Source organism: Protopterus annectens, chromosome 10.part0 (assembly GCF_019279795.1).
Source record: "Protopterus annectens isolate FY-2018-M chromosome 10.part0, PAN1.0, whole genome shotgun sequence".
Classification (NCBI taxonomy): domain Eukaryota; kingdom Metazoa; phylum Chordata; order Ceratodontiformes; family Protopteridae; genus Protopterus; species Protopterus annectens.
In genome coordinates this window covers 401,737,905-401,759,993 of record NC_056744.1, presented here as the reverse complement: position 1 = coordinate 401,759,993, position 22,089 = coordinate 401,737,905, and the positions used below count along the sequence as shown (strand labels likewise).

The 22,089-nt window shown below is 41.7% G+C and overlaps 1 protein-coding gene across 1 annotated transcript in view; it reads right to left on the bottom strand.

Moving 5' to 3' along the window:
* HMCN1 (hemicentin 1) overlaps window positions 1–22,089 on the bottom strand; it is a 5,606,893-nt gene that overhangs the window by 2,276,675 nt on the left and 3,308,129 nt on the right. Inside the window, exon 39 of the mRNA XM_044085314.1 lies at window positions 12,181–12,332. Coding sequence (XP_043941249.1) covers window positions 12,181–12,332 — 152 coding nt within the window. The remainder of the gene's footprint in view (window positions 1–12,180; window positions 12,333–22,089) is intronic.

Genomic DNA, 22,089 nt, shown 5'->3' with positions numbered 1-22,089 from the left:
TGTAAGCACAAGAAGAAGGTCTACAGTCCATGGGTGGGGAAGGAATTTCAAGGTGTGGATCACCACTGATGTTTCCTTGATTCTGATGTGCTTCTGTGCATTCTTGGGCCTCGAAGTGGCCTGTACTTTCACTCCCACTGACACAGCTCCCCAAGCAAAGTCAGATGAATCTGCCTGGACAGATTATGCTGGAACAGGTGGGAAAAGGGAAGACCTGGGTTAATAATCAACTGCCCTCTCCACCTCTGTAACTCTCATCTGATGAAGTCCAGCACTGGCAAATGGGCTACCAGAGAATGTTAAGTACTGGATCCAACAACATCATACATACCACTGAAGTTTCTTTATCTGGATACGGGACAGTGGTATCATGAAAATCATGGATGCCATCAGTCTTGCAGATTTTAAGAATTGTCTTGCTGAGGTGGTGTTTCTGCTGGAGAATTCCTGAAATGTCATCTGGTAGGACCATACCATGTCTTCTGGAAGAATGACTATTCTTTTGTCAGTGTCAGTTAAGCACTCCTGGAAGACAAGTCTTTGACAGGATGTTAGGCATGACTCCCATAGGATCAAAATGAACCTTAGATGGGGGAGTAAGGTAGAGACCTTTTACAGCTATTCCAAATACCTAGATTCAGACTCTGCACAGATCAGCAAGTCATCCAAGTAAGGAAAAATGTCAATGCCAAGAGTCCAGCAGTGAGCTACTGCTGGAGTCAGGCATTTTGTAAACACTCAAGGTGCAGTGGACACCCTATAGGGCTATGCAGAGAACGGATATTGTGAATCAGACACAACAAATCTCAGATATCTCCTGAAGTGAACAGCAATGGGGATATAATAACATGCATCCTTCAAGTCTAGGGTCACGATAAAGCAGTGGTCTGGCAGAAGATAAGGCACTATCTGCAAGGTGAGCATCTTGAACTTGGGGACCTTGATAAAGATATGTCCAACACTGGTCTACAAGACAGCTCTTTTCTGGGGGCCAGGAAAATTCTGGAGTAGACACTTTTCATTCTCTCCCTGGGAGGAACTGGCTCTATAACTCCTGAGTCCAGCATGTATCAGAATATTGGAATGAATAACAAAGTCTGGTCTGGTGGGTGAGGGGGAAATCCCCCTGAATGTAGGCAGATGTTCCTTCCACTGTCACCTATAACCTCTGCCCATGATGTTGAGCATCCATTTGTCGGAAACCACTGATGGCCAGGCCACCTTGATGAGAGCTACCTTTTGAGACAGGATACCCGGATGGGAATGACAAGTGCAGAGCCTCTGTATAGTCATACACTGGAAAGGTGATTATCCTTTTTGGGTATGAAATCCTTCTTGTTAAGTTGGGCAGAGTTCTAATCCTGTTACTTCTTTTTGGTGTCTTGTTTTTTGTTTGGCTGGGACTTCTGTTTGTTGGACCACCAAAAACTATCTTGCTTATTGGGGAAAAAATGGGAATATGGAACATTTTTGACACCCCTTGCATCAGCTTATCTCTGTCACCCCAGTGTTTTAGGATATGACTAGCTGGTGTCCAAACACACAATCAGAATCAAGTGGAGAATCCACAACCTCATTTTTTTAACTCATAAGAAAAGTTTTGCTGTGCAACCAAGAATTTCTATAAACAGTATCAGCCCCCTTCAAGGTACCTTTTAAGGCATGTTTAGACTCTTGAGAAACACTGGAAACAATTTGTTTCACATAGGCTTTCTGCTTGCCATGTAACATTCTGCAAGCTCATGTGAACTATACATATACATCAACACAAACGTATACATAAAACATCCGCAGTTAAATACTTTAAAAGCTACCATGCCAACTTTTTTCTAGCAACTTGCCTAGTTTATCTTGAGGAACTGGGTTTGATAAACATGTCTTTTTATTTGCAATGGTCTCTGGGAACACAGAAGAAGAGTCTGCAGACAAGGGGGCTTAGATGCCAGGTATGGTCGAGCACACCCTGAATATTTTAAACACTTTTTTAGGCAGAGACTCAATCAGCACAGGATAATTACAAGCTTTCTTAAAAGCATCCTCCAATATTGGAATTAAACAGGAAAGGTCACCACATCTGGTGTTTCATCCTCTAAAAGAAAATGAAAAATATTATCATAAATGTTTAACATAAAATTGTGCCAAAATCACAATTTAAATGAAACAATCTTTTAATGCTGTAATCACCTCAAATAATCCTAACACCAAAGGAAAAAAAAACTGTCATAACATCAAGTTTTCCTGTTAAAACTTCCAAATTAAGTTTTTGATCAACAGAAACAGCAGGCAAGATTACTTCATGGCTCAAGAAGCACAAGGTAATGACAGGAACTGTAGAAAAATAGCCTTAGTACAAAAAACTCAGTTAAACATTCACAAATGGCCATAAAACACATTTAAATCAATACAAATTCCCAGAAAACAACATTCAGCTTATAATAAATAGTATAAGCCTTATACTGTGCAGGCAAAGTAAAAACCTAGCATACACAAAGTTTCCAAATCAGAAAAAAAAACAGTTACAGCAGTAGAATATATGATCCAAGTACTGATGGAAAAGCAGAGTGAGGAAATAAAACCCCAAAGAGTTTCTTATCTGAGCTCAACAGCTGAAGAGATCCAGTGTATAGAGCAGTCTTCCAAGAGATCCTTCTTGTACTATGGCACTACAACCCTGTGTTTCTTATGCTTAGTCAAACACTCTGCTTGGGCTATGCTGATGAGGTCATAACAAGGCCGAAATATGCATATCCATAGCTAGTGGGGTTTGGCTTTATTGGCCTGAAATTGTCCATTAAAATGACTTCAAACGTAAAAGTCATGGGCAATCAGAATCGCCATATAGCTGAAACACCTGATGTTCATAAGGGTCATTTACATATATCCCATGTGCCTCTGTCACGGGAGGTTTGGAAGGTCACTCATTGGAAGTTCTAGCTTGGCTGGAGATTTCATTTAGATTTTACTGATTGTTTTTTCAGTGTGACCTTCTCACTCTGTTTTAAATGGCACTACAAAACAGAATAGGTCCTCTTTGTAGATCTGCAAGCCACTCCCTGTACTGCCAGGTGATTGGTCCATCACACCCATAGACAGGCGGTGGGAGGGGCTCTGAGCTTTGGTAGACTTCCAGTGCAGGGTAGCAGGGTACTACTACCTGAATTCCAGTAAGTCAATGTGTTAGTTGAGCATCAACTGTTTAAGGACACCAGATGCTCTTGCTTCAGTGACAATGGTTAGTCCTTGCATCTCATGCTGTAGCTACATTTTTCTTGTAAAGATATACTTTTAACAAATGACCACCAGTTGAATGCATTCTTTAGTTGTACATACTGCACATAATAATATCACTTGCATTTATAATTGTAAATAGCGTATAAATGAATTGTCTTTAGTTTATTACTGTATGCCGTGTATGTGTCTTGCACTATAGTGCCCAGTTCGTGGCAGAAAGGGTCTGCCAACCATTTTACTTACATAGTTATCAAATTGAAATAAATAAACAAAAATCAGGCCTCCCAGCAGTACATTTCAATCTGACAGTTTATACAACAGAAAAAAATATATTCATAGCTTGTAGAGAGTAGCAGTTTCCAATATTTGCATTTTAAGCACAAGTACAGTTTACAGTGAGTTAAGTTGTTTGTATCATTATTAGTGCAGAAAGCTTTAGTTTAGTGTAATTCTGATTGGAAAGACATTTCTAAACTCTGTACTTTGAAGTTACAATTAGGTCGCTTCAGATGGCTTCAGATAATGTTCTGAATGTATACTTTTATAATTTACAATAATTATTATTCTTTTTAACAAGCACTGAGAGTTATGTAACTTCATGCACAGAGATTTAGAGTAGTGAAGGTTAGATCCAGCAGAAACATTATTTTCAAAAATAATGTTCAAGTTCACAAACATAGTTAGCTCAAAGGCAGATGGAAAATCTTGTTAACACTGGAATTAACATTCATGGTGAAGACATGCTCTTCACAGGGGATCCCAAGGTCAAGAGTTTCCTTTAAACAAGGCTTCATCAGCTGCTTCGAAACTGAAATTCTGCCTTCCACCAACTTATGGAAGATCAAAGGGATTACAACATGAGCCTTTATGGTGGAATAACTGAGGCCTGCATCAAAGAACAGTCTGAACTACGGTAAGCATGAAGACTAAGGGTGGGGGGGGCACTAGGAACTTTACAGTCTGAATAAGTAATATATTATAGCAATAACCCACGCCTGGGTGTGGGTAATGCTGGATTTACCCACGGTTGGCATGGTTTGGTCACGAGGGCGAAGCCCGAGTGGCCAAACAAAGCCAACGGTGGGTAAATCAGCATTACCCACACCAGGCGTTATTATTATAATGACATTATTTAAGAAAAAAAATAATTACTTTTCTTAAATAATGGCATTGTATAATGCCTCTTTGCTGCCCTTCCGCAGCTGTCTGGTATTCTGCGGCAGTTCTGACGTACTGCGCATGCATATGTCTACGCAGTACATCAGAGCTGTGGGCAAAAGCAACGGAGAAAACAAGATCTCCATTGCTTTTTACTGTTTCGCTAAGTTAAATGGGTTTAACATAGTGAGACAGCTTTAAAAAAAGCAACGGAGAATCTCCATTGCTTATTTTAAAGCTGTCTCGCTATGTTAAACCCATTTAACATAGCGAGACAGTTTTGAAAAAAGCAACGGAGAAAGCAAGATTTCCGTTGCTTTTTACAAATAGTTTTGCTATGTTAAATGGGTTTAACATAACGAGACAGCTTTAAAATAAGCAACGGAGATTTCCGTTGCTTATTTTAAAGCTGTCTCGCTATGTTAAACCCATTTAACATAGTGAGACAGGTTTAAAAAAAAAGCAACGGAGAAAGCAAGATCTCTGTTGCTTTTTACACACTGTCTCGCTATGTTAAAGGAGTTTAACATAGAGAGACAGCTTTAAAAAAAGCAACGGAGATCTCCGTTGCTTTTTTTAAATCTATCTCGCTATGTTAAACTCCTTTAACATAGCGAGACAGTGTTTTAAGAAAGACTTATACAAATGGAAAAAGTCCGGGTGACCAGACCTTTCCATTAGTACAAGTCAATTTACAACATGCACGCTGACCAATCAGCGTGCACGTTTTGGAATATTAATGGGGGTCATGGTATAATCCACATGTTCTTATAGGTGGTGCTAGTGAAATCATACCTTATGGTGTAAAGTACTTCTGAAATTTCCACTAGACAGTCTAGTAGTTAGATTGTATGTACCAGAGAAGTCTGGTCTTCAGATGAGGATTTAGTAATATATAATTAAGGGGAGGGGGCTGAATCACCTCACAATTACCATTTATTAAATACTGATAAAACTACTCCATGAGAAGGAATCAACTGTCACATAGCTATGACTGTGAATATAAGAACTTACTTTCAATCACTGCTTAGTTAACCAGATTTTCTACAAAAATGAGGGATCACCTAAAATACAAACTATATCAAATCTTACCCACCAGCTCCCTGTTTACCTGATCATATCAAACAACTGATATCCCCTTACTCTCTTCTATTACTTCCTTCTCTTCCACCTTCTTAACCTTCATCCTTCCTTCCTGCTAATCATTTTCCTGTCTGTACCCATTCTTTATATTATTCCCTCTGGCCTACCTGCTTTCCTCAGTTTTAACTAAAACTGTTGCATATACTGTAAACAGTAAAACTACATTTAAGACTTTTGATCTTCTTACTACATTAAGACAAACTGCAAATAACATGTTGTTTATTCTCACTAAAAAACTACCATGACTGTTTGCTTATTCATCATATATATTAACTTCTTTTAACCCAGGCTGAACCTCAAAAGGTCCACATGGATCAGTGTTCTATCTTTGTTAACAAATAAACAAAGCATGTTATTTTTGAAATTAAACTGCATTTAATACTGCTAACCATATACCTTTTCTATGTTCCTTTTCCATTTGAGCCTGCAGGCCAGCATTCATTTTGCTGCCACTGGAAAGTTCCCAGTACGAAGGTAAGAGACAATCAGAGGAGCTATCAGGTAAGCAAGCATGGAGGTTGTGGTCTTGCTGACATCCTGGCAATGATGGCATTTCTTTGTGAGGCCTTACCCTGTTCCAAGTGGCTGATGTGAGCACTAATGTCACTGCAGATCCTCAGATATTTCCCATAAGTGATCATGCTCCCATCTCCATTCTAATGAATACTACACTCACTAGCTTGGGAACACCAATCCCACCCAGGCCAGGCCTCTGCTTACATGCTGGCAACCAGCAGAAAGTACAGTTTTGTACCTACCATAAATGTAGATGTTCGAGTGTTCACACTGCTGCAGACATCACACTTGGGTTATCTGCCGTCAGGCGGTTCCGCAGTCGGCCCGAGTTCCAAAGTCTTGGTCCGGCATCGGTTGCTGTCGCTTCTTCCCTGACGTCAGTGTGACAGGGGTATAAAAGAGGCAGCCGACGCTATTTTCTTCAGTTTTTCTTGCCCCAGATGTCAGGTGCCCCCAAATAGGAAGGCAATACATAATCCTAAGTAAATTACATAAGTAGAAAACAACAGCTACAGCTATAAGCAAATACACCATATAGAAATACATCTTAGAGATTGTATAAACAGGCAGCTATCGATAAAACCCAGGTAAGAAGAGGGGAAGGTGGGAGGGTAACCTGGACTGCAGCAGTGTGAACACTCGAACATCTACATTTATGGTAGGTACAAAACTGTACTATGTTCATCGTGTTACACTGCTGCAGTCATCACACTCTGGTTGAATCCCAAAGCTATGGCTGGGCGGTTGGTACTAAACAGGGTTTGGAGAAGCTAGTAGGCCCTGCAAAACTGCAGTGGCAAAGCCAGCTCTGGTTTTTGAGTATAGAGGTAAGTGGTAGTGCTTGGTGAAGGTGTGCACTGAACTCCAAGTTGCAGCTTCCAAAATATCCTTGGTTGGTACCCCTCTGAGGAAGGCTGCTGATGTTGCTGTAGCCCTGGTGGAATGAGGTCTAATGTTACCAGGTACAGGTTTCCCATGGTGTGTGTAGCAGAAACGGATACAATGTCCTATCCATTTTGAAATGGTCTGTTCTGATATAGGCTTTCCTTGAGATCCTGCAGCATAGGATACAAAGAGCTGGTCAGATTTTCTGAAAACCTTTGTTTTATCCAAGTAGAAACGTAATTGCCTGTGAATGTTCAAAGAGTGTAGGAGCCTTTCCCCTCTATTCTCAGGGGTTTGGATAAAACGTGGGTAAATGAATGGTTTGGTTTAGAGCCACACTGGATACTACCTTTGGCATAAAGGAAGGGTTAGTTCGTAAAGAGACTCTGTCTTGATGAAAAATGATGAAAGGCTCCACTGCCATTAGGGCCTGTAGCTCTGAGACTCTTCGTGCTGAAGTTATTGCCAGCAGCAGGGCAGTTTTCCATGATAAAAACTGTAAATCAGCTGAAAAAGCTGGCTCGAAGGGCGGTAGTGTAAGTTTTTCCAAAACAAAATTGAGGTCCCAAGTTGGTGTTGGTGCTCTTCGGGGCAGTCTTATGTTCTTAGCCCCTCTGAGGTACTGTCTTAATAATGGATGTGAAAAAATAGGAGGATCCGTGTTGTAATGAGCTGAAATAGTTGAAGCGTGGATCTTTATAAATGAAAAGGAAAGGCCTTTGTGCAACATCTCAGTTAAATATTGCAGAATCTGAGGAATATTTGGGACAAGAGGATTTTGGCCTTTAGCCTGGTTCCAGGCGCAGAATCTTTTCCATTTGTCTGAGTAGGCTTTCCTGGTGCTGGGTCTCCTGGCCTCCAGAATGACATCCATAACAGCTGTAGAGAGAAGTGTTGACTGGTTGTTTAGATAATCTGCCATGCAGCCAAATTTATCTGGCTTTTAGCAGCACCTTTGCCAGAAGAGGCAGTGGAGGAAAGGCATACACTGTTAGTGGTTTCCAACTGAATGAGAGGGCGTCCAGTTTCCAAGCTAGTGTGTGGTATGTCCTTGTGCAAAACTTTCACAGTTGGTAGTTTTGGGGGGAGGCAAACAGATCTAGGTCTGGGCTACTCCATTTTTGAGTTATCATTGTGAATACTTGTGGGTCTAGTTTCCACTCGTGCGGATCCATGATATTTCTGCTTAGTTCGTCTGCCAATGTATTCTTCTTTCCTGGCAGGAATTGTGCCTGTAGTTGAACTTGGTAGGTCAGTGCTGTGTTCCACAAGGTCATTGCTTGCCTGCATAGGGGGTAGGAATGTGTGCCCCCTTGTTTGTTTATGTACCACATCACTGTGGTGTTGTCCGTCTTTATTAGAAGTTGTCCTGGATGTAGGAGGTCCTTGAAAGCTGTTAGGGCATTTTGTACAGCTAGCATCTCTTTTTGATTGATGTGGAGGTGCATTTGATCTGCAGTCCATTTGCCCTGAATACACTGTCCTGCCATGTGTGCTCCCCAGGCGTAATCCGATGCATCTGTTGTCATTGTTTGCCTAGCTGTGGGCAAGGTGAAAGGCTGACCCTTGTTGAGGTGACATGCCTGAGCCCACCATAGAAACTCCTGTTGAAGGCAGGGAATTAGTGGTATTATTGTTTCCAAGCTGTGGCTGTGTTGAGTCCATACGCTTTTCAGGTACCATTGTAATTTCCTCATATACAGTTTGGCATATGGTATTAGTAGTATGCAAGATGCCATGAATCCCAAGGCCTGCAGAATTTTCTTGCAGGGAGTTGGGTCTTTGTTGCCATCATTTTGAAGTACTGAGTCAGTTGTCCTTGCTTGTCTGGCGTGAGATAAGCCATCTGGGCCGTTGTATTTAAGCTGGCACCCAGGAATATTATGTCTTGTGAGGGCACTAGTTTTGACTTCTTTTCGTTTACTGTGTACCCTAGGCAACTTAGTAAGTTTTTTACAAACGCCATATGTTTTAAAAGAATGTCCTTGCTGTCTGCTTGAATAAGGCAGTCGTCCAGGCATGGATATATTTGGATTCCTCTTCGTCTGCAGTATGCAATTACTGGTGCCAGGCATTTTGTGAAGACCCTGGGCGCAGTAGATAAGCCAAAGGGCAGTGCAGAGAATTGGTAATGAGTTGTACCTGCTATAAATTGGAGGTATCTAATGCAATTTTGTCTGATAGGGACATGCAGGTATGCCTCCTTGAGGTCCAACGTTACTAGCCAAGCCTTCTTGCCCAGCATGGGAAGAAGCTGCTGCTGTAGTGTGAGCATCTTGAATTTGGGTACTTCCAGGTATGTGTTTAGAATTGAAAGGTCCAGAATGTGTCTCCAGGCTGTGTCCTTTCGGGGAACCAGAAAGAGTCTTGAGTAAAATCCTTGTCCTTGCTCCTGTGTAGGAACCTGTTGAATGGCTCTCATGTCCATGAGTGCTGTAATTTGTCTTTGAGCCTCTGCCCATTGATTTGATGGCAGGTTTGGCATTCCTTTTATCCTTGGTAAACTGTGAAAGTGGAACCTGTATCCTTGAGTTACAATATTTAGGACCCATTTGTCTTTTGTGATGATGTGCCAATTGTCTGCAAAAAGTGCAACTTTTCCTCCCAAGGGAGCTGCCAAGAGTGATTTGCTTGGCAGTCTGAGGGGTAAGTCATTGTGTTTGTCTTCTGATAGTTTGAGACCTGTCCTCTCCTCCTTTCTGGGTTGTGGCACCCCATTGCCGTGGCTTGTAAGAGCCTTGTGGCTGACCTCTGCCCCTTAGGCGTCTGTATTTGCCCCTCTGTTGTCTGTCAGAAGTTGGAAAGGACCAGTTTTTGGTTGGCCAATTTCTGCTGAAACGAGGGGGTTGAATCTGTAAAAAATCCTTGACTGTCTGCATAGATTTTGCTTTATCCTCCATTTTCTTTTAAACCTCTTCTGCTTTCACACCAAATAAAACATCCTGCTGTAAGGGTGCATCCAATAACTTTGCTTTAACATCAAGTAAAGTTTGTTCTTTTAACCAAGCATGCCTACGAATGACTGACCCTGTTACAGCTGCTCTGCAAGAAGCTTCCAATGAATCAAATCCACATTGCAAAGTATGTTTTCCCACTTGTTCTGCTGCATGCAACAAATCTTGCATTTCCTTGTAATCAGGCTGCTCTGTATATGTGCTCATTTTTTGTTTTGAGACATCAAATATTGTTGATATTTCAGCATGTGAAACTGGCAATTTAAGGCCCTCATAGCTAGAGTAGCTGAGGTATATACTTTCTTTCCCCATCTGTCTAGTGCTCTAGAATCCCTTTCATACGGTACAGGATTTTTAGCAATAGAGGCCTTAACCCCTTTGGGACCCTGGGAAATGGTTTCTGGATCAGCAACAGGACTTTTATATAGGAATTTATGTGAGTCAGGGACTCTGTAGTATCTGACTGGTTTGGCTGGGGCAGGAGGTAATGAATCTGGTTTAAGGCTAGATTCTGAATAAACATCATCCACAATGTCTAACACAGGTGGAATAGCAAGGGGTCTGTGCTGGGGTAGTCAGAGGAACTCTTGGAGCCTTTTCTTAGAATCAGAGTAATCCTGGCCTTCCCAGTGGAAATGTTCCCTCATGGTATGTAAAGTTTCCCCAAAAGAGTAGTCTTCTGGAGGAGATGCTGAAGGAATAGACTCTTCAGCATCAGAGTCTTCATAAGGGGGAAAAGAGTGCTCCTGTTCCTCAGAAGAATCTGAGGAAATGGAAACCTGGTCAGAGGAAGTGTAGTCCTCCTCCTGTCTAGGCCTTTTGTCAGGTGGGGGATGGGAACCCCTGATTACTGTAATTAAGTCTTCGGCCATCTTAAGATTCTGTTTCTTAAGCATGGGGCCTTGCACTGGAGACTGCTGTACAGGCTTCCTCACTTTTTCAGTTTTGCATGGGATTTAATAGTAAGAGTAGTCGGTCTGAAGACACCTTCAGCAACTGACGGCCTTTCAACTGCACAGGAATCCCCTTCAGCCATGGAGTCAGAAGGGCCTAAAGATAAAGGCTCTGGAGGCCCTGTAATCTCCGCCTGGGAGTCGGATGCAGGCTGGGGTTCTAAATCAATGGTCGTCAGGGGCTGCGTAGGCACCTCACTGAAAACTGGAGAACCGGTGACTGGCCTAGCAGAGGCCTCGGTGTCTGGTTTGGGTCTCGGCTGCCTGTCCTTATCTTTGCGCTTTTTATGCATCCCGGTCGTCGGTTGCTCTGACGGCATGGTATAATTAAATTTTCTACCAAAATAATGTCGGGCGAAATCAAACCGACGTTTAATAGTTCTTTTGTTAAACCTAGCACAAAACTGACAACCTGTGACGTCGTGGTCTGGGCCTAGGCAAGGGATACAATAAGAGTGAAAATCCTTATGAGGTATTTGCTTCCCACAAGAAATGCAATTATTAACTTTTTCTGACATCGGACTGAGGCAAGAAAAGGTTCCCCAACGGGGTACTTAGCTTTATTGAAGACTTCGGTCTGAAATTCGATTTGAAAATCTCAGGAGTCGGCCGACCGGCACTTGCTAACTGCTTCTGCTTCGGGCACCGCGCAGCAAGAAAGACTGAAGAAAATGGCGTCGGTTGCCTCTTTTATACCCCTGTTGCACTGACGTCAGGGAAGAAGCAACAGCAACCGATGCTGGACCAAGACTTTGGAACTCGGGCTGACTGCGGGACCGCCTGACGGCAGATAACCCAAGTGTGATGACTGCAGCAGTGTAACACGATGAACATCCTACCTCTCTTTTCTATGGGGATGGATGACATAGTAACAGCCGCTCAACTCCTATCCTTCCCTGCTCACCTATTCCAGCATCTGAGCTATACAAACTCAGGATGCTCGGATCTTAGACCAGGCTTTATCCCTCTGCACTACTAATCCAGTCTGCTAACCATCTTTTTGGATGGAAGGCTGACAACAACATTTGCTGGGATGGAAGCTTGAGATTACCATTCAAACAGATTTGATAACGGTGCAGGAAATGTGAAGGATTTGAGGTAAGAGGCAGTTTGGTGAATGTAACTTAAATCAGTCAAATAAGAAATTCAAATTTGAATACCAAGAGCACCTGTGACAGTATTTAGCTCATAACTGTATTATGTGGATTTGAAGTTATCTAGAAATCACTCCTTAAATTCAGAGTAGCAATTGTTACTCTTACACGTTTGTGATTAAATGTCACTGAAGCGAGACTACATTCAATATATTGTTATCAAACTATTTAAACTTGAAATTATACCTGAAGTCCATCTGAGAAGCTTGAAACTGGGCTACCATCCTTAAGCCAAGTTAGGCTGGGAGCTGGGATCCCACGAGCTTCACATTCCAGTCGTACAGGATCATTAACAACCACAGCTACTGTCTCACTGCTTCCGGAAATGGATGGAGGAACTACATGAACAATAAAATAAAGATACAGTTCTACCTCAGCTTTCTGTTCTGAAAATAAACCAAGTTTTGTAAAACATCTTTTGCACTTGCAGTTATTACAGATAATATATTCACTGTACCTCTGATTAAGTTTTAAACTTTTATACTTATGAAAAAATCTTCTGCATACACAATGTACTCTGTATTTTTTTTTTTTGATGTTCACATAGTAAGCAATAACAGTCTATATGCTGTATGTGCAATGTGCTCAGTGTTCTATTTATTATTTTCGATAACATTACGTATTTATTGCTATGCTGTATCTACACAATTACATGTCTTGTAATGCATCTGCATTTACATGTATGTACCTAATTTTACGTAACAAATATACCTAATTTTGTCTACATTGTAGCTTGGGTCATGCATAAAAAGTGTATTTGAACCAGTCCACTTACCTTGTGAACAAATAAATTACTGAATCAAATCAATCCATCAAAGAAATGGAAGTGCAGTGTTTAGGTAATATAAGCAGATTTATGACCAAGAAAATGGAGGTTCAGATCCTTCTAAATCTACATGTAAATACACTTGTTAGGTCCTTCAGTTATTCAAATAATATAAAAGCACAGAATTACACAAAGCTCTGTGAGTTATGTTCCCTGCATAATTGTTCCTGAAGTAAGCTCTGGGACCTGCCTACCTGAACTGGACTGGAATTGTTCTTGTTAAATACTTCTGGTAAGAAGAGGAACAATTGCTATCTTTTCCTGCTGTTTTTCTCTGGGACATTCCTGTGACTGCTCTCCTCTTTGGCAGATTCCATTTTTGACAGGAACTTCTTCCATGCTATAAATAATGGACTGGTGCATGGGTCAGCTCTGTACTCTGCTAGCAATGGACCACTGCCCATGTCTTCAAAACATACGAGAGATAAATTTGGACAATTCTGCTTATCTGCACAACACAAAACAGAGAAGTAAGGAGGAAGAGATTCTATTATCAAGCCTCTTTTTTCATTAGGGATCAGATTAACTGTACAAAGCACGGTATCATGGCACTATCAGCCTATTACTCTAAGCACTTCCAGATACAATTTCATCTTCTATTCTATTAGGTATGAGGCACTTGATAAGACTAGCTCCTACTAAGGAATTAGTTACAAGGTAACATACCCTTTCTTTCCTCTTTGGGGTTAACTAGCTTTTTGCACTTATACAACTCACTGCTGGGTTGCCTACCTTTGGCGTCATTCCCTGCTAGTCTACTGTTATGTATTTTTACTGCTTTTACTGCACTGACTACTGTTTCACTTTTAAGTTTGTTTCACTTAATGCCAATGATACCTTCAAGTGAATTCACCTGTAGCACTATTTCAAGTCTGTTAGAGTTGACATAGTGATGCTCAAAAAGCTAAGCTGGGTAGGCATCCTACGAGAAATACTAATCTCTGGAGCGTTACTGTAGTCTATAATTCAACGTTGAACTCAGAGGATGTAGCTTTTTTATCATTACGCAGTTAGGTCAGAAGATACTGGAAAATCAGCATGGCTCGGATGAAAGATGAGTGTTAGTTAAACTGCTCACTCCAAATGGTCTGATTTTGGGAACAATTTATAGCCCTAATAATAATGCCCATAATTCTTCTATAAATTTCTTTTGAGCTCCAGAGTCTTTAATAATGAGACATATTTTGTACATTTAACAATGAGAATGACCAATTTTGGCTGAAGGGGACTCCATTACATTAGAGTCCATACTCAACAGGCCCAGTCCTTGTGCTGAGAAAATATTAAAAGGCACAGTGAATACTAGCAAACTGCAAAAAAAAAAAAAAAAAAACTTAAGTAGACACCTGAGAAACCAAGCAAAACCTCAAATAATTCAAGACAAAAATACTTCCACAACCTCCAGAAAATCCACCTTAATAATCCCAAAACATTTTAGCCCTCTGAAAATAGCCTTCTTAAACCAGTCTAGTTCAACCATGTCCAAACCCAGATGATACCAAAGTCAGCACACCAAATAATTTTAACAAACATTTTATCATTTCTGTCAATCCAAAAATCAAACCTGCTATTACCTCTCATAACACCACCCAGCAACCCACTTCATCATCTACTTTCTTTCTTAAAATAAATTCTTAAAAATATCCCCATCTCAACTATAAAGAAACTTCTACAAAACTAAATCCGAAAATATTAGTGCTAGGAAGTGGTGTGTTTTATTATTACAGATTTGCAGTATACTATAACAGAAAACACCACATCACATAGTTCTTTCTCAGATAACTACAATACACAAACATCTCTATAACCCAGAAACCTGCCCAGTGCCAGCCCTTAACAACTTAATACAGAACTACAACTCCAATATAATTTATGCTCTAGAGAAAAGTCAGGAATCACTATAAATAAATCATAAATCATATAATAATACAGGTGACTCTCTATATTCAGATTGTGCAGCTAAACTATTGAAACACATCCCAATGCCACAGAAATCTATTCAGAATGTAAACTCATTTAAAACACAAATAAAATTTCACCTATCAAATCAATGGATCTGCTACTGTATGTCTCCAGGATAAATGCCACTGTAATTTAGAGCTTGCCATATTATCAAACAACTTGTATTCACACAAAATTCCATGCTCTACAGCCAGTCTTCACTAATGCCTGAATAGTTTTACTAGCAACTCTGAGCCATATACATAGTTTGGTGACACTGATTACCCCTTCCACCACCCCCCACATCTATACTTCTGATACAAACATTTTGATAGCCTTATGTAATTGTCTCTGAACCTGCTTTAATACTCCACCTCTTAACTACATTATTAACATGTCCTGCCCTGACAAGTCCCCCCCACTTCAATCACAATATATATTATCCATTATACAAACCCACTAATACACCTCTTCAAATGCTCAATGTTCAAGATCTACCAGATGCATAAGTATCCTTTATACTGTAATAATTCCCTTTATTTTATATGAATGTAATCTAATTAGCAAATGTATGTGTAATTGTTAATGTACATTACTTAGTGCCTCTACATGCAATTACTGAATTAACTGTTTAAAATGTTTGTGATACATTGGAGTTTTTCTCCCTGGGCCACCTCTGAAAAATTATTTTTGTACTAAACCAAATCAGACAAACCTCAGTAAACAAAAGCAAAATAAACAAAATTAGCCATTGATAACATTATAAAACAGCCGCTGATGCTCTAGCTTATCCCATCTCCATCCTCATAAACAAGTCTGTAACATAAGTTCATAGGTAGGTACTAGGCTATCTGCCTGAGGGCATTTATAAGCCTAGCCAGAGTGTGTCGGCTTTTGCCACCCCATTGATTAATTAACTGATCCTCTGTCAAGCAGAGCCAATGAAGTGATCCCAGGGGTGTATTTTCTGTTACCCATCCACTCGTCAAGGTTTCTCTTGAAGAGTGTTAGTGAGGGGCTCTGCCTAATGTAGTTTGCAATTTTGTTCCAAAGCATGGGGAGTCTCTGTGACAGGAATTTCGGTGAAGAACTTCTCAAAAGCAAACTTCACACTTCTCAAAACTGAGGTGGAATCCTTCAAAGCCCCCGGGCCAGTGGAAAATACGGCCCAAACCGCAGAATCCTTTACAAACGCATTCTACAGACACTTACAGGAATGCATGGATCGTGCTATCCCAAATAAAACCAAGACTCACTCCACCAAAGGCAGGAGACCTGTCTGGTGGACCCCAGCCATAAATAAGCTATACAACAGAAGGAGGAAGCTACTACATGATAGAGCAAAATCCCAAAAAGGGAAGGCATCTCTGATCAGTACTAGCAAGAAACTACGATCCCTCATAAAATCATCTAAGGCCAGCTTCGAAAGAAAAATTGCACAAGACACTAAAGATAATCACAAGGCCTTCTTTAGTTATGTCAGGAACCTGGGTGGCAACTCCCAGATATGCTCTGAGTTAGTGCAAAATGACAAAAAATACACTGAACCCACAGACATTGCCAACATCCTGGCAGACAGGTTCAGTGCAAACTTCTCCTCCTTCCCCCAAAAGAGCAAATGTCTATCCCAACAGAGTGTAGCCTCCCTGACATCACAGATGCACAGGTGAGAGCTGCCCTCTCCAAAGCAAAAAACACAGCATCAATGGGACCGGACGGTGTCCCGGGCTGCGTCTTACACGAGCTCCAAGAAGAACTGAACCCTCACATAAAGTCACTGTTCAGTCTCAGCCTTACTACAGGATATGTACCCAAAGAATGGCGTACAGCAACAGTGGTCCCACTCCACAAAGGTGGTGCCACAACGGACCCCGGAAACTATCACCCTATAAGCCTGACTAGCCTGGTCTGCAAAGCTATGGAGCGTATCATCATGGAACTCATAAACAAAGACAGTGGGAACCTCCAAACACTGGATCCTACCTAATTCGGCTTTGTTGAGGGCAGATCTTGCCTCTTGAACCTGGTCGACTTCTTTGAAACACAAGGCCATACATGAAGGGAAGGTAGTCCACACAGCCTACTTGGACCTCGCAAAAGCCTTCAACACAATACCCCACTCGGGCATCATAAATAAGCTCACCAGCTTAAATATCAACCCCTACGTCACAAGATGGATTGCAAACTGGCTCAGGGATAGAACCCACATGGTCAGAATTGCAGGTGCCATGTCAGACTCTAAACCAGTTACAAGTGGCGTCCCACAAGGCTCAGTCCTGGGACCTCTCTTGTTCGGTATATATTTCTCTGAGGTACAGGCTAACACGGGAGGACTATGGCTGACCAAGTTCGCAGATGACTGCAAACTGGGTGCCATAATCGACTCGCTGACTGACACAAGCATCCTCCAAAAGGGTCTCACAGAGATGGATAACTGGTGCCAGAGCCATGGCCTAAAGCTAAATGACAAAAAGTGCATAGTCATCCCCTTTGGGAAAAACAAAGTGCCCACAAATTACCACATAGGTGGTAATCCATTAAGTACAGAAGAAGTAATTAGGGATTTGGGGACCCAAGTAGATAGCAATCTCTCCTTTGACAATCATGCTGCCAAAGTGGTTAGAAAGACCTTCTATATAGCCCACCTTATCACGAAAGGGTTCACATCTAGATCAAGAGAGGTCATTGTGCCCCTCTACTCATCACTCATCCAGCCCATAATTGAATACAATGCCCCATTTGGGATGTACCTTACCCGACACCTGCAGCAACTGGAAAGACCCCAAAAGTACCTCACCAAGAGGATCAAGGGACTCAAACAGATGCCCTACGCAGTTAGGCTAAAGAAACTCCAGCTCTATTCAGTTGCTTACCGCCTACTCAGAGGAGATCTGTGCCTGACGTATAAAGCCATGTCCAAACCAGAATTAATGGACATGCTCCACCTCAGGAAATCCAAATCCCTTAGAGCTACACGCTCCAGGGACTTAAACCTCAGCACAGAAATAAATAGGACATGCTGGAGGGACAGATTCATATCCCAGAGGCTCTCCTCACTCTGGAACAAAATCCCAATCCATGTTAGGCAGAGCCCCTCAATGACCCTCTTCAAGAGAAATCTTGACGAGTGGATGGGAGATCGTAGGTTTACCCCTGGGATCTCTTCTGTGTCCCTACTAGACAGAGGCACAGTAAACTAACCTTAAAAGGGCTATCTTCTGTGACCTACTATACAGAGGCATAGTCAACTAATCTAAAAGGGTGGCGAAAGCCAAACACACTCTGGCTAGGCTTATAAATGCCCTAGGGCAGATAGCCTAGTATCACCCTATGAACCTATGAATCTATTCCTCCAACACGTTCTATTTATTGTTATGGCAAGGTTTAGCTCACTACAGCACGTTCGCAGTCGCTTGGATTTCTTTAGGTGGAGCATGTCTATCAGTTCTGAGTTGGACATGGCTTTGTAAGTCAGGCAGAGATCACCTCTGAGTACGCGATATGCCACTGAGTACAGCCGGAGTTTTTTCAGTCGGGCTGCATAGGACATATGTTTAAGGCCAGTAATCCTCTTGGTGAGGTACTTTTGTGGTCTCTCCAGCTGTTGGAAGTGTCTTGTGAGGTACATCCCAAATGGGGCATTGTACTCTATGATGGGTCTGATGAGTGACGAGTAGAGGGGCACTATAACCTCTTTATTTCTAGATGCAAACCCTTAATCCTATTTCCCATCCCTTTGGAAGCACTCTCACATTATCCCTCTGCATAAAGGTGGATCCTCAGCAGAACTATTTACAGGTCCATCACCATACTTCCTCCTATATCCAAAATACTTGAGAAAAATGCATTCAGTCCCATCTTCACCATTATCTTACCACAGTCTACTCTATTCTACCCAGCACGTAGGACCAATTCTGCTCTACTGTATTTTCTTCAATCCAGCAAAACGGAAATGAAAACAAAATAGTGCGAGCAGTCTACCTTGATCTAGCCTAAGCATTTGATATCAATTCAGACACTGTACATACAAAAACTCCCAGCTCTTAAACTACCTCACAACTGCACAGCATAGTTCAAAAGCTATCCACAAAACAGATTCCAAACTGTCAAACGACAGAGCTCCTTCACCACCCACATATTAGTATCTTCCAACATCTCCCAAGGTTCTATTCTTGGTCCCCTGCTCTTCAGTATTATACACATCAGCCAAACAATCAGTACTAGTTCAATACACTGGTTATTCCACAATACTCTGCTCTGCAAAAACTATGCCCAACCTACAATAATTCAAAATGCTTTCACCTACATAGAAGCTCATCTTGAATCTTTCCAACTTGTACTAAATCCTAACAAAGCTAATTGTATTCTCCTCGAAATCTTACTCATCAAACAATTATTTTCCATTACATAGGTTCATAGGTGGTTACTAGGCTAATGGCCATAGGGCCTTTACAAGTCTAGCCTTGGAAAAAAATTCCGAGTACCCTTATTGACCATATTTAGCAGAGTGATTCTGCGATCAGCACTCACTGCTCCTGTCCATGAGGGACATTGGTGGCACCTCTGGAGTGAATTTACGGTCATCCATCAGTTGTCAAGGTTGCGCTTGAAAACGGTCATTGAGAAGCTCTGTTTCACATAGAGTGGGAGCTTATTCCATAGGAGTGGTAATCTTTGGGAGATATATCTGTCTCTCCAACAAGCTCCGTTAATGTCACAGGTTAGCTTGACATCTCTGGAGGTAGTTATTCTTTTCCCATTTGATTTTCAGATATGCAGCAATTTCATTAAGTCAGGGTCCAATACTGCTCTGTAGGCCATGCACAGGTCACCTCTCAGCAGCCTGTATGATACAGAGTACAGTGACAGGGCTTTCAGTCTGTCCATGTATGTCATGCTTTGGAGTCCCTGAATTCTCTTGGTAAGAAATCTCTGTGGTCTCTCCAGTTGCTGCAGGTGTCTGGTGAGGTATATACAGAAGGCAGCATTGTACTCAATTAGTGGTCTGATAAGGGTTGAGTACAGTGGAGCTAAAACCTCCCTGGTCTTGGATGCGATGCCCTTATTTATGAGGTGCATAATGTAGAATGCTTTTCTTAACACTACAACACACATAGTGATTGAAGTTTAGATTGCTATCAACCTGTGTTCCTAAGTCTCGCACCACTGAGTTTGAGCTTAATGGGGTGCTATCTATATCATAATCTGCAGAGGATACATCTTTGCCAAAGGGGATAATGAAGCATTTTTTTGTGTTAAGTTTTAGTCCGTGGGTTTGGCACTAGTCATTTATCTGTTCGTCCCATTTTGTAATATGTTAATATCGTTTGGGGACTGTATGATTGCACCCAGTTTGCAGTCATCTGCAAACTTCATAAGCCACAGGCCATCTACCTTAGCCTGGACTTCGGAGAAATAGATTCCAAACAGTAGAGGGCTGAGCACAGATCCCTGTGGTATAACACTGGTAACTGATCTACTCGTGGAGGTGGTCTTCCCAACTTTGATAGTGTGTGTCCTGTTGGTAAGCCAGTTTGCTGCCCATCTAGTAATGTATGGGTTTATCCCCAGGTAGGAGAGTTTCTCTATGATGCCTGAATGGGGGATTGTATCAAAAGCCATGGCCAAATCAAGGTAAGTGGTTTGTACTGTTTTGTCCTCATCCAGGGCTTTAGTGACATTCTCAAAGGAGTCCACCAGATTTAATAAGCAAGATCTGCCCTTGACTAAGCCAAACTAAATTGGGTCAAGAGTTTGAAGGTTGCCTATGTTGTTGTGGATATGGTCCATGATGATTCTTTCCATGGTCTTGCAGATAAGACTAATTAGACTTATGGGTCGATAGTTCCCAGGGTCAGTTGATGGACCTCCTTTGTGTAAGGGGATTACTGTTGCTGTTTTCCACTCTGCTGGGACCAAGTCTATTTTCAGGCTATGGTTAAAGAATGTGCCAAGTGGATCTGCTATGTCTTGTTTTAGATTGTTTAGTAACAGCCTGGGATGTTATCTGGTCCCACAGAGGCTGTATTTTTGGCCTTTGAGAGTGCTTGTATGACCTGTTTTTTGGAGATACTCAGCAGAGGACTGGTGTCAGGAATGCTTTGAGGTATGACAGGTGGGGACGGGGGTGAAGTTATTGTCAAGTCTGTCAGCTAACAGGTTAGCAATTTCCTCAGGTTCTGTGTGAGTGGTACCATCCACTGTAAGTTCAGCACACAGCTGGCCGTTCTCCTTTAGGTTTTGGACATAGCTAAAGAATGCCTTGTAGTTGGCTTTAGCTAGGGATGCCAATTTAGTCTAGTAGTTAGCCTAAGAAGACCTAACAAGATATCTGATTTGCTTGTTCAAGCTGTGGAGGATATTCTTCCACTGTTGATTTTGTCCCCCCTATTCTTAGATATCAGTTTCTTTCATTTGTTATATAACCTATGTAAACTTACAGTCCACCAGGGTGGCTTGTTTTTTCAGGAAGACTTTGTTTTGTTCCTGGCTGCTACAGCCGAGGCAATGCATTTGTTTAAGTAGTTATATAGGGCAGTTGTGTATTTCTCTGCATAGGAGACATTGATGTCTGTTTTCAGGGGCTTTGAAGCTTTTTATGCCATCACTTAAGAAAAAGAAGTTATGTCTTACCATAACGTTCCATTTGAGTTGTTGATCTTCTTCCATTCATCACTGATGGGTACGGTTCCAAACCCTCGGAACTGAGTCGGCCAAATACCAAGCTAGTGTACACCAAACTCTTGAGCCATGCTACTACCCACAATGCCATTCATCCCATACCTCAGATCGAGTTTGCAGAACATATAGTAGAAACATATATTAGAAACAGAAATAAAGGCAGAGGCCATCTCTGCGCAAAAACCCTAACACACCAAAATGACCCAAGGAACCGCCAGGAGCCTTTGGCAGGGGAAGGTGGGAGGGTGTGATGAATGGAAGAAGATCAACAACTCAGATGGAACGTTATGGTAAGACATAACTTCTTTATCTGAAGTTGTTAATCTTCTTCCATTCCTCACTGATGGGACCGAGTCCCTAGCTACTACAGAATCTGGGTGGCCCTCATGGAAGAGCATTCTGGAGTACCACAGAGCCAAAGGCAGCTCTTCCCCTGGAGATCAGATCCAATTTGTAATGCTTGATAAAGGTATGGGGTTTAGCCCAAGTGGCGGCTGCACAAATATCATCCATGGAAGCCCTAGCATGAAAGGAGACAGAAGCGGCCACAGCTCTAGTGGAATGAGGTTTAATGCGACCAAGAGCTGATTCCTCCTCCAGAGAATAAAGAAAGGAGATGCAATCCCTAAGCCATTTAGACAAGGTAA